This window comes from Bacillus rossius, chromosome 2 (assembly GCF_032445375.1).
Source record: "Bacillus rossius redtenbacheri isolate Brsri chromosome 2, Brsri_v3, whole genome shotgun sequence".
Lineage (NCBI taxonomy): Eukaryota > Metazoa > Arthropoda > Insecta > Phasmatodea > Bacillidae > Bacillus > Bacillus rossius.
In genome coordinates this window covers 64,523,200-64,537,179 of record NC_086331.1, presented here as the reverse complement: position 1 = coordinate 64,537,179, position 13,980 = coordinate 64,523,200, and the positions used below count along the sequence as shown (strand labels likewise).

Below are 13,980 nucleotides of genomic sequence, written 5' to 3'. Positions count from 1 at the left end.
TAATGTGGTTCCTTTGTTTCTGCTTAGGTAACCTTTTTGGAAGAAGAAAGGGCTACAGAAATGCCACTTGGTGGTAGCAGCGGTCGCCAGCTTGTTCCAGGCCTCCTCCTCATGTCTGATAACAATACCACTAGTGGATTCAGTCAAAATATGCCTGCAAAAGTTTCTGGTATTTTAAAACATTTTAGTTTTAGTCTTTAAGTGCTTCAGGTAATTTGGATAATTTTTGTAGCTATTTATATAAATCTGAAAATCCTTATTGAAATACTCTTATCAGGCTAAACTTCAGATTGGTTTAGTGATGTTATGGTTTCTTATGTTTCATTGTATATTTAAATAAACATAATATTCTAATGTAGAGATAGGTCGAGTCTTGGTTTGTCGAGCCGAGCCGCGTTGGGTCAGATTGACTCGACTCGAAAACCGAGTCACATATTTTATCAAGTTCCAGACTCGAAACACGTTTCGAGTTAAGTACCTGCATCGTGACATTATAGCACTTTATTATAGGTTGTCTTAACATTTTCGCCACTTAACATTCCAATAACATTTTCAAAAGCTGTTCCGAAAAAATCACTCTTTTTTATTACTAAATAGAAAAGTACTTTAGAAATTTAACGAACAACAGTTGGCCTTTTTTTTATAAATTTGTTTGTTTATGAAATATGAAGGACGATAATTTTACCACAGATTTATCCCGAGTTAACTCAGCCCAGTCATTATGTCGGCGCAAATATGTTATTCTTGCAGCGGAAATGCAAATCATGTAATATTTTGTTATATTTTGTGAATAGATTTTATTTCGAGTAATTAATTACGTTTGCATTAAGTAATAACATATTATTTGTAGGAAAAAATCCTTACAAAATGTTGATGCAAAAAGTTTATACAATTAACACTAATGAAGAGTAAAACAATTATATGTATTCCAAAATTACATATGCCAGTAAAAATGGCCAAAATATTAAATAAGAACAATACAATTAATAATATACATGAAACAAAGTTTACATAAGTACACCTTATTTGTCACACACAGCCTGGAAAAAAACCATAAAAATGTCCCAAATGTATTCTTATGAACTTAGCGAGGCCGCGTCACGCGCAGGTGCACGCCGTAACATGAGATGTGCCGTGCGCACCTGGATCGCCGCATTATCTCCCTTCAGCCCTCCGCTCCCCCCCCCCCCTCCCCACCCTTCCTCGCGTGCGGCACTGTTAGTTTGACATCCGAAACCTGCCAGCTGTTGAGTTACGCGACACATGTTTTCGAGAGATTTCTGCCGTCGGGATGGCTCAGAGCGACGTGACTGGCCTCGGCCGCTCTCGTGAGTTCTGGAATATCGCCGGGGCCTATATATATGCCCGAGGACGCCGGTCAGGAGTCAGTAGAGAGAGAGTGGAGTCGGGAGTTTTCCCGCGGCGGAGTTTCCGGGCGATAGAGCGGCAAAGTCCCTGGACGAAGGTTCCAGGCCGAAGAGTTCAGTTCCGAGTGGGATCTTGGCGAAGGGGAAGTGCGACAGCGGCGGTGGAGTGCGGCGACGGAGGACCACGAGGGGTGCTGCGGCGAGAGTTGCGCCAGAGGTGTGGCCCAGCGAGGTGTGTGGATTGTGGAACGAGTGTCTGGGGAATAGACCTTTCTTTAAGTGTAATTAATTATTAGCCATTTTAGAAGATTTTTGTAAGTGACATAAATAGTGGCAATAAATAAAACTGTGTGTGATAAAAGTCTTTAATTGGGCTATCCTTTACGAACCCGCCTTAAAACGTAACAGTATAATACTATCTATGATACAAAAATAAAGTACATGAATAGAGTACATTCGTACCCGAATACAAAAGAAAACATTGCAAAACGTATGGCAATATTCAGTTTATATATTCATACAATTATTTATGAAATACACATACGAAAACGAAAGAAATTGTCTACTTCAATGTCGCAAAACTCGTGAAAAAACAGTACCATTGCTATTGTCTCTGATCACTGCACTGTGCACGGTAAGGTAATGAAATCTAAATAGATACTGCACCCTGTCAAGGAAATAATAAACTAAATATTTTTGTAAACATACAGGTGTAAGTTACGAACGTTTCATGAACACGCTTATCATCTTGCGTGTCGGCAAGCGCACAGAGCTGCCATCTCGTTACAAAGCTTGAAGTGTACACACATAGTCGATATGTGCCGCAATCTACACAGAAAAAAGTAAACTACAAGAGCGAAGAAACACGACGGAAATATTCGGGATACATAACGAAGGACAGCAAAGTGAATTGTGTCACGAGTATACTCGGGTTAGCATAAAATTACCACTTTATATAACCCGAGTTAAATCGGGTTAACATGTTAAGTGGTTAATACAGCAAGAATTGATAATGGCCTTCAATCAAAACAAATCCCGTGCAAACCTAACCTTGCCCGCTACTGTGCTACGGCGCTATAATAGGTACAAGTGCAACCAAACCTAGGCCTACCTTTATTTATGAATGTGACGTAACGTCATTTTGTCGATAGTGGCGACAGTTTATAGGACAAAATTATGTCACATGACCATTTTATATTAAAAATAAACTTGGAAAACAGCATGCACTGGTTTCATTTTGTTTTACATCCTGTGTTTACTTCAAATACGGTACCGCATTTGTTTACAAGATACGTCAATGGATTTTCACTGAAGAAAAATTTGTACCAAAACGCACATGTATTAATAATCATCACGTTTATTGTGCCCTGTTTATAATTACTCTTATAAACAAGAGATTTCCGTAACATAAAAATAAAAAGACTAAATAATAATATTCTAATATTTAGTAAATAACATCCAAGCCGTGAAGCGTGAAAATGGCTGCGTGGTAGGCCAGCCAGCCTTGCATTTTGGAACTACATTTAGCTGTGCTCCGCTACGCAGCACTGCGTGTCAATAACGTTTAAGATAAAATTACTCTGTTTTTGTTTGAATAAAATATAATAATAACAACGCTTATGCATAGACACCCCGAAAAATGGTGAAGCGCGAAATTCACGAAATAACGCGAAAATTTGATACTTTAAACGAATTTTGTGACTTTCCTTTGATTTTGACATAGTCACGAAATTCACGAATTTTTGAGCGAAGTTCACACTTTTTCGCGCGAAGTTCACGCTTTTTTGCACAAAATAATGTCCTTATGTCGTAAGTTCTATTTATTTACGCCATCATAAACATAGGCGTGAAATAAACATAGACTGAAAGACTAGTGCAGTGATATTATCTTCGTTTTGACACGTTACTGAAATCCACGTATTTTTAATACTCTCTTTACAAGCAGTAAATATTGTCATCGCAAATGAAAACAAATGTCAACAATCGATATGTGCGCACTACCAACATAGCAAAATTGACTCCGCAGTTTTCGTGTTTTGAATAATGGTCATTTCTGCCGCAAGGCACACTGGTGTCGATTTTTCTAACCTAATTTAATCGCATCGAGCTAATATGGCAGTCATTTTTGCGTGCACATATCTATGAGTGTTTACAACTACCATCCACATTTTGTAAGTTTTGTGATACAATTGAATTTGTGGCTAAGATGCCGAAAACTTCGACACTGTTTGATCGCGAAAGAGAGATAAAATCGGATGATTTTATATTTTTGATCAGCGGGACAAAATTATGATGTGCAAGTTCTGCAACGTGCGGGTTGATTGTACACGCAGACACGTGCAAAAAGCATGTGGCAAATGACACACACAAAACAAAACAAAAAAGACAATTATTTTGTCAAGCATTCTACCGTGTCTAAACAAATCTCGATAGGCGACAGCGTGAATAAAGCAAACAAGCTTGAAAGTGCAGAAAACAAGAATTTTTTTCTGATTTTGTTAATATGATGCTGTAAGTTAACATTCCTTTGGAAAAAGCTGATCATCCAGCTATGAGGGAATGGTGTAACACCCATGTTGAAGGTTAGCCTTATTTATTTAGAAATGTTTTCCCCCTCTAATAAAAGTTCATAAGCATATGTAGGCCTACAATATTATCGATTAACTTACCTTTACTTCAAATAAATATGCAAGTACCTCAGATTAACTAACACATAAATAGGATGGATTGCATTGTGAAATGGTGAGCACACCACAATATATTTTTGACTGATTGATTGATGGTTTGACTCTATAATCCAGCAGTACCTAATCTAGAAAAGGTTAGGTTAGGTTTGGCTAAGAATTGTTTTGAATAAATTAGCCCATTAATATTTTCAGTGATAACCTTATAAATGCTACCTATTTATAAGTATATTGTAAGTTATGTATACATTTTAGGTGCAGGGGATTTGCCATCATCAGCCAACACTCTTAGAGAAACTTATGTCCCAAAAATTGGCCAGGCAAATAAGGAAGCAGTAAGGCTATGAGGTTTTTTTTACACCGCCAATGGCATAATTTTTTCACAATTTTTTGGGGTCACTACTGATTGCTTATTTTTACACCGATTTTTTGCACAGCGTGCTAATTTTTACACAGGTTTTTTGCACCGCTTTTGTCATTTTTTTGCACCGCTTTTGTCATTTTTTTACACCGCTTTTGTCATTTTTTTACACCGAAATGAGCCAGTGTTATTTACCATTTTCTGGGGTCCCTACTTATGCATTTTCTTTTGGCAATCAGTTACTGATCGCCAAATCAAATGCATGAAATTTTTATTTATTAAACAAATTGATATTCTTGTAGTTGTAACAGTTCTGGGCGAATAATCTTGCCGCGGAATAAGTGTATTTACATTGAGAAGTTACATAACTCAACGTTTGCAACACTGACTAGTGAGAAGCCAAAAACGGGAAGCCTTCATTTCACAGACGAGAGAGCCACATCTGAAGTTCATGCTCGCTTTTTTTTCCGTACCACAACAGGTGTATTTATTTGGGATGTAGCTTACTCATATGACATACAGTACACTCCCTATTTAACGCGGTTGTCGGGGGACATAACTTTTACCCGCGTTGTTGCATAACCGCGATGTTTCGATGTGACCAAGGTCAAAAGGCATAAAACACCGCCTGTGTTCTAATAGGTCAGGAAGCACGCACAGTATAGACGGCCCGCCTTTGTGCGGACTTTGCATCCGCAGTTTTCACTAAACGCGGGTGAAAAAATAAAAAAAAAATTTTTAAAGATAAATATTAAATATTGAATTTTATTTTTTATTTTTCCGCACGCCGCGCACAGTTTGTCGCACGGCCTACGAGCGCGCCACACGCCGCCATACACACGTGCGGCACACAAGCTGCTGCCAGTCTCGTGGTGTCAGCCACAGTATCTGCTTCGTCTGAGTGTCCGTAACAAAGTAAGTGCAGTGTGTGCGGTTATACACGATTCTGTGGTCAAAGTCTTCTAAATAGAAAGGCCATAGTAATACTTCAAACCGAATATGAATCGCAAAGTACCGAGTTTGATTGACAAAATAAAAATTCTAGATTTACGTACTTACAGATAGCGTGTCTTTTGCAGAAGTATGCAGCAGATACGTGAAAAACGATTCTAGCATTCGTACAATATAAAATAAAGAATCGTCTATCGTGTAAAGTGGTTAGTTAAACTTTGTTATCCATGCTTACAGTAAATTATAAATGGTCACATGTGGGATACAAAAATTGCGCCAAAATAATTTTAGCGCAATCAGTGGCGCCGTATTAAAAAGTCTGTTAAACGTTGTCTTTACTTATTCCATCAAACGCTGTGTCGAGTTGCTGAGTGTGTGTGGCTCGGATCGGCAAGTGTTATATTCCCCAGACTCTGGTTAAAGGTCGGGAGGCCGCTACACATAAACATTTCCGGGGCTTGTTTACTACCTCACGGCAAAAGTGGTACAGTATGGTTCACGTAAGTATTGGACCACTGGAAATTCCTCGGCAAAGATTAAAAATACGCTAGCTGATTTACTTTACTATTTAATGTTAAAACATTATACCAAAGTAAAAAGATGAACGTGTATAATACAACGAATAATATTACGTCTGTAGGTTCAAGTTGTAACAAAACATTTATATGTCTCCGCTTGTCAACACACGTGACCACGAGAAGTGTGCAGACGGAAATGAGTGAACTACTCAAGGTCACCAGACTTCCCCCCTTTCGGCTTAATCGCCCCTCTCATCACTGGCGCTTATATTCCACTCCTCCCGTCTACCCGGGTGTCTTGGTCGCATAATCTCGGCTCGCTTCTCCCCTCCCAGCGCTTGCCGTCAACCAAACCTATCCAAAATCAATCCCCAGCCGAGTCACGCTGGATAATGTCGCTGGACGGTGGGCTTTATCGGGTCCCCTGTCCGATGCTTTATTTGTGGGTTAAAAAAAATGTTAAGAACTAGTGTTTCAGAAAATAACACTGGGCTGGATTGGACCATAATTTGAAAACACTACAAGATAGAGGAATAATGTACGGAGATATCTTGTTTAGAATTTCACTGCGGACATTTACTACGCCTAGGCTTTTTTCTGCCCGATGCTTAGTTTGTGAGTTACAACGCAAAATTATCCTAATCGGCTGTCAACCATTTATTCCATTATTATTACAGTAGAAACTCGTTAATCCGTGACGCGCTAATTCGGGAATCGGATAGTCCGGGACGATTTAAAAGTGCAGAAAAAAAAAAGAGAAGTAAAAATTGTCAGCGCTTAAAATTAACGTCACGCGGGCCGGCGGCCGGCAAACACTGCAAGCCTTCGCATGGGCCGCCAAACTCTGCAACGCTGTTTGTACCGACCCTTTGTGTCGTCCCCCTTTCAGCTGTCACATTTGTCACTCTTTAAACTTGAGGGGGATGTCCTGACTTCTGCTTCCCGTCTCCCTTTGTTTGTTTCCACCCGCCAATGCACGGCAGGCGCCTGGCGAGCGACGTGTCTGGCTGGCATTCGGCTGGACGAAGTGGGATGAGTGGGGGGCTGGGGGGGGGGGGGGGTGGTACCCAAAATTTATGTGTGCAAGTTCAGCACGATCTTATCTTTCTCTCTTCGGCTGTTGTAAATGACCGTGAACTAATGGCTAGGCAGTGCCGTATTTTTTTAAGCCGAGACTAATTCGAAGGCGGTCCTTACCGTGAACGGATTATCCGGGTTTATTACTTTTTTTTTACAGGATTTTAATTATCCGGGCATCGGCGGGTCCCAATTAACACGAATAATGGAGAGTTTACTATTTTTTATCCATCTGCTGCCAAGGCGCAGTAAGCCTCGGTAGATGTTACGTCACATGACCTTGGCCTACCCAGCTGCACGCCGGTGTCTGAGAAGCTTGACAAGACCTTCCGGGCTTTTAATCGCTAGTCCGTGAAATTCGGTAATCCGTGATTATCTCGGTCCCGACCATCACGAATTAACGAGGTTCTACTGTGTTATTATTATTATTATTCATTTCTGATTGGGGGACATGGTTTGACCCGCGATATACCCGATTCCGCGATCTATCGGGGCGCGGTATACCGGGAGTTTACTGTACGCCGTTCTATCTCATTGTTTAAACCGGTGTGGCATTAAATTTTGTGGTCAATTAGGATAAGTTAGCTACATTATAAATACTTTAAAACATTGTGGATGGTTGGTTATATTAGGTAAGAATAGCTACATTAAAAATACTGTAAAATCATTTAATGGTTGCTTAGCAAATAACTTTTTAATATGTAACTATCTAGCGTTAGGAAACCATTTACATGATTTCACAGTATCTTTAATGTAGCTATCCTAACCAAATCAACCATCCACAATGTTTTAAAGTATTTATAATGTAGCTAACCTAACCTAAATGAACATTAGTTATCATGAGTTGTCTAAAATAAACATTCACGTACACACTGCAAACGAAAAATATGGTGGCGTAAAAATAAATACTGTTGCCTTGTTTATGGTCTTTCCTTTTATCAACACCGCCATATTTATTTACAATGAACAAAAAAAAAAACGAAGATACACGTTCGGGGGTTTGGCTCTCTCGTCTGTGAAAAGAAGTCTTCCCGCCAAAAATGGCATACGAATTTCGACAAAAGTAAATACTGATACAAATATTAAGTTGATTTTACTAGGCATGTGCGAAGGTCTCTTTTTAAATGCGAAGCGAAGTCGAAGCGAAGCTTATATTGTGCGAAGGAATGTCAAAGAAAAATCGAAGTCGAAGGATTTGAAATAACATAATTTTTATTATAAAAAAATTGTTACATATGTTTCATCATGATTATATAGACTAAAGAAAATTCCATTGTACCAAACATCTTCAAAAAAAATGTATGTATACTACATAAGTACTGTTAAATATCTTAATCCACAGGAAAAATAAGTACTTTTCATTTATTTAAAATTTGTAAAATTCATTCATCTGGTTTTCATTAGTAAAGTTAAATTCCACCTGGCTTTGAAGCGTGTGAGCCAGCCATTTGAGGCTTGAAAATTGTCAATTCCAAGCCTTAGTGCCTCCATTCGTGCTTTTTCTTGCAGTGCTGTGCCGGAGATGGGTATGTTATTAGAGCGTGCTTGCACAATCCAATCAAAAATATTTTTGTCAAGGTCACTATCGATATATTTGCTATATCTTTTCCTCTTCTGGTGCAGTTTTGCAGCATTTTCTTCAATTTTTGCTCTGTCTTTTATTATTGTGGACAGAGTTGTAGGTACCATATTAAAGCGTTTTGCAACATCACACTTTTTCTTGCAGTTGTCAACAGGTGTAAGAATCTCTAGTTTTTTGCAATGCTGATACCCACACTCTTTCGGGTACTCATAACTTCTACGGGTAGGCCTACCTACATATGCTGCCGTAATACACTAAATATAAAAATATAAACAGGTTATTCACGTCGTCACGTCGCCATAAACAAGCTTCACGAAACGTCACAAAATGTTCACTAGCGTCGGAAACATGCCACTAGATCTGTTAAATAAATGTTGTATACGTATTACATTTGTGTACGATTGCGAAAGATGTCAATCTGAAATGATGTTTACAAACAAATTATAGGTTAGGTCATCATAACAGAAAACAAACGGTAACAAAAAACGCATTAGTAGTCGTTGGCCATCGTATAATCCACGTTTTATGTACCTAGCCATATATGGCCGCCATCGGCCAATATCCATTGCTACAAATTCAAACACGAAAATACGCATTTTGTTGGATAAATATTATAATTGAATTGTTTTTTTCTTAATTGAAAAAGTTAAATGTTTTATATTTATAACTCTTGATTATTCAGCATAAATGTTATGTTGTTACACCAATCACACAAAAAACTGACTTTTTTTTTATACAAATTAATTTTCTATCCCCACGGTTACCAGCACTGCAACTCCCATTTTACTCAACGAAATAAAGAAAACGTCTGAAAATAATTTCCACAAGACCTGTCGTTAAACAAAGCTATAGAATTGTGAATGAAATGAGAAAATGTTTAATATTTTGTTTATTAATATCGGCAAAACGATACGTATTAATGATAAATTACCGTCCAGGGCTTTGAAAAACGTACATTATATATTTATTATGCCAATTAATTTGCATGGGGTTTCAAGGGACCGGCGGCTTTATACGTTATACTGGATTGTACGTTAACAAAAGGGACGTACTAGAGAGAATTTGCTGTATACATAAACGGGAAATTACCCGCCACAAATATATTTTGGCAGTATATATATATTGATTCAAATAGTGGTCCAAACGTTTCTGGCAAAAATCTTCGACTTTTCCACTCGAAGTTTATTTTTGTCGAAGCCAAAGTCGAAGGAAAAAAAATAGCTTCAATAACACACATTATGCATGGCTCACACACTAACTCGGTATAAATGATGCAGTAACAGAGGCTCAAATGGGTAGCTTGCTCAAAAAATGTCGATCCATTGTTGGGCACTACAAATCCAGTACAAAATCGAGGGAGCGATTGGAGTCACTGCAGTTGAGACGAGGTCTGCCGCAACATTCCCTCCATCAAATGGTCAAAACAAGTTGGAACAGCATATATATGATGCTCAGTTGACTTTTAGAACAAAGAGAAGCAGTATCTGCAGATATTGCAAAGAGTGGAAAAGACAATTTAACTGCAACAGAATGGCAGCTTATTGAGAGTTATGTGTTACTTCTGAAACCAATGTTTCAGGCTACTCAGGAGCTCTGCAAGGAAAACACACCAACGTTATCAATGGTGCTCCCATTAATTTACAGTTTGGAGGAAGGACTGAAACAGTATATAAATGGCCACATTGAAGACCTGGGAAGTGGAATGAAGTTGGCCAGATGTCTTTCAAAGTCTATTCATGCTCGTTTTTATGAAACAAAACAATCAATGATTCATAAACTTGCTACTTGTCTTGATCCTCGATACAAGATGATCATATTTGAGCATCATGAAGAATTGGCTGTCAAGCAGCAACTTCTTAATCTCACAGCAGCAAAGTCTTCTGACCAAGAGAACAATGCTACAGAAAGCAGCAGTCACAACATAGAAAATGCTGTTTTGTCAAGTTCTTCAACATCAACGAACAACCTTTGGGGGTTTCTCAACAAAGAAGTTCAAGAATCAAACCCAAAGAGAGAAAAGAGCAGCAACATTGTCGAAAGAGAGATACGTATTACAATATTCAAATAGCCTTCAATCCTGATAAATAAAATTGTTGACTTAAATGAAAACTGTAAATTAACTGAAACAGTATAACTGATAGATAACCTTCGTCTTTTTTCCCAGGTGGATGATTTTTTGCAGTTACCAACTATTGGACTTCATGAAAACCCACTGAACTGGTGTAATGACCACAAAAACAGTCACCCATGTCTTTCTAAGCTGGCAAAACATTACTTGGGAATACCAGCAACCTCAGTTGCTAGTGAAAGACTCCTCTCCAAAGCAGGTTTAACTGTCACACGAAGGGAAAACTTAAGCCCAAAACTTGTCGAGAAAATAGTATTCTTGCACGATAATGTTAGTTTTTAAACAAAAGACACAACCGTTTTTGGAAATTAATTACAGGTATCATCTTACCTGTAATAGTGATAAAAGTAACATTATTAGACATTAGTCTCTGTAAAAAAAAGTGTGTGTTCTGTAAATTTTATATTTTAATTTTTGGAAGTTAAATACTAAAATGTGTATTTTCAAGAATAAATATTGTCTCAAGGTTCTAGGAAAAGTGAGTACCACATAAGCTTGGTTTTTTATATTTAAATAACATAATGATTTCCTAATTAATCATTTAAAATATTTAAATAATGCAGATGCATCTTGGATACACAATTCTTATATCAATGGTTGTGTAGTAATATTTTATTTATCATATTTGATGCAAAAAAAACATTAAATTATGAAACTCGAACTGACTCGACCTCTTCAAAAATTTTGTGGCTCGAACTTGACTCGACTCGAAATATAAATTGCTAAACTCGGCTCGACTCGACTCGAAGCCAAAAAACCTCAACTCGTCCATCTCTATGTATTAAAGTTGACTCCCGGGAAGACATGGCTGTGTGGGACACAACTTTTCCCCCCCTTTTTAGGCTACTGTTTTCTCAGAATACTAACCATCCAGTCTCAAAAAAAATTATTACAGCTTTATGGAAGTGGTAAAGTGTGGTGTCAATCCCGCAATATCTTAGAAATGCAGGCTACATGTCTAACTTTGCTTTCAGCTGCCAATGAATAGATATCTGCACCATGCCTCCACCCCCTCTAACCCCCTTCCACCATCCCGACACGTTAAAGTAATGGTTAGTAAATTTATACTTGTTTGACTGCTGTTTCCGTCCCTCCCTTTTAACATCACCTCTTGTAATTTCTTGCCCAAATGGTTAGATAACACAGGCAGTAAGTTTCAGGAAGCAATGCAAACAAATGTTTTATTGTACTTCGACCAGACTTTTTTTTTTCATTTATTATTACTGGAGACCAGGATGATCATTCTATCTTAAAGTAGATTTGTGCAATTTATCGTAATACTAAACTACCACAGATTATAATTTTCTACTTGTCATGAACTGCAGGTGTTTGATACCAGTTTTGCAGCCCTACATCACTTCAACTCGAAAAACTAATCTTTTTTATGTATTCCTCTTTTGACAGACCTCTGACCATGAATTTTAGTGAAACGATGCTCACCCATGACATTTGACTCGGTTGCTTTTCTGTGTTCCTTATTTGTAGAGTCAATTTTTATTTATCAAATGCTGCATAAGTTTTAATTTTACATGACATTGCTCATTTAGCTATTCTTACATCTTACAACCTAATTATGACCATATGTTTATTTATTATGGCTACATAAATTGTATTTATATTAGAGGTAGACGGGAGTGGCATTTTTACTTCAGGACAGTATTTGGGCAGAAAATATATTGGATTATTGGGATCGTGATCAGGAGCCAACAGCATAGATATTATGTTTATTAACTAGATGTATAAAAAATATATATTTCCTATTAACTGCAAACTTTAAACTAGTGATGGGTCGAATCCCATTTTTCCCGAATCCGAATCTTGAATTTGAATCCCAAACAGTACCTCGAATCCACCCCTTGAATCCGAATCCAGATCTCAAGGGTTAATTATAAAATAATTTATAAGTTAAGAGAAAAAATTAAACATTATGCAGAATTATTCAACCCTTTAAATTTTTATTTAAAAAAACAAGCATTTTGACACGGTCTGGATCAAGACGATTCCATTTTTGGTCTCACATGTTTCCTGCAGTGTTGAACAAACGTTCAGAGAACACTGTCGCAGGTGGTGAACACAAATATTTTTAGGACAGTTTATGTAGCCTGGGTGAACACGCAGACTTGAGTTTTCCAGTATTCGAGGATGTTTATTTCTGGGTAAACTGTAGTATCACGTAAGAATCTGGTCACTTCATCAATTGCTGTAGAATCCCACTTGGTGGATTTAAGGCATTCAGGCATTATCTGTGAGTACAGTGACCATATGCCACTTGATGAACCAGCAAGATTTGATACCTGTTTGGAAACAAGAAATAAATTAAAAACTGACACAAAGGGGCAAGAACATACATTAGCATACTATAAAGAGAACTTGTACTTACCCCATCTTGCTCATGCACAATTCCACAATGTGTATGAAGGTCAAAGCATTCTGCTGCTTATATGAGAAGTTCCATTGCTCTATCAAGTCTTTCCTTGCTTGTGAAAACAGTCCCTTTAAATCGAGGATCAAGTAGTGTACTTCTTCTTCCTCCAGTGACCTATATCTGTCGGTCAGTGATGCAAAGAGATCATTCTTCACACCCTGCAGACCTGAAAGTATAGGTGCTGGTTTCTTGAGCTGTTGTCGTAGACTATTGACATTTGGAATGATCTCTGATGTATTAACAGAAGCCTTACTTGCTTGCAAAGTGGCTTGGTCAAACATTTTCAGGATAGGTATTAAATTTTCAATAAGTTCCCACTGAGCCACAGTTATTTCAATATGCAATCCTAGATTAGTTTCTGCAAGAGCCAAAGCTCTTCGTTGCTCACACAGTCTCTCAAACATGTGCAGGATTGAGTTCCATTGAGTAGGTTCATCTTGCACAAGCCATTGAACAGGTGTTCCAACAGTTTTCTGGGCTTCTTTCAAAACTTTTGTTGCATGAGATGAATGTTTGAAATGGCCCACCATCCGTCGACAACCAGCTGTTGTGGCAGCAACCACTCTGCTGCTGAGAAGACCGTCCTTGATAACCAACTGCAAAGTGTGCGCCAAGCATGGGATGTGACTGAAACTGGATAAGTTCAATGCAGCTACAACATTTCGTGCATTATCATGAACAACTCTAAACACTTTATCACTGACTTTCCACTCAACCAGTGTTCTTGTTAGAAAGCTGCAAATATTCTGTGCTGAATGAGATATATCTGGAAATGGAATAACTTCTATACATTTATGCTGTGCACAAAAGTCTTTGTCAATGAAGTGCACAGTTACACCTAAGTAGTCATCGTTGGCTGTCGAAGTCCACAAATCCATTGTGACAGA

At 38.0% G+C, this 13,980-nt stretch overlaps 1 protein-coding gene across 1 annotated transcript in view; it reads left to right on the top strand.

Annotated features, from left to right (window-relative positions):
* Window positions 1-13,980, top strand: part of LOC134529333 (double-stranded RNA-binding protein Staufen homolog 2) — a 277,320-nt gene that overhangs the window by 173,637 nt on the left and 89,703 nt on the right. The window contains exon 12 of the mRNA XM_063363291.1: window positions 28-169. Within this exon, the coding sequence (XP_063219361.1) occupies window positions 28-169 (142 nt within the window). The remainder of the gene's footprint in view (window positions 1-27; window positions 170-13,980) is intronic.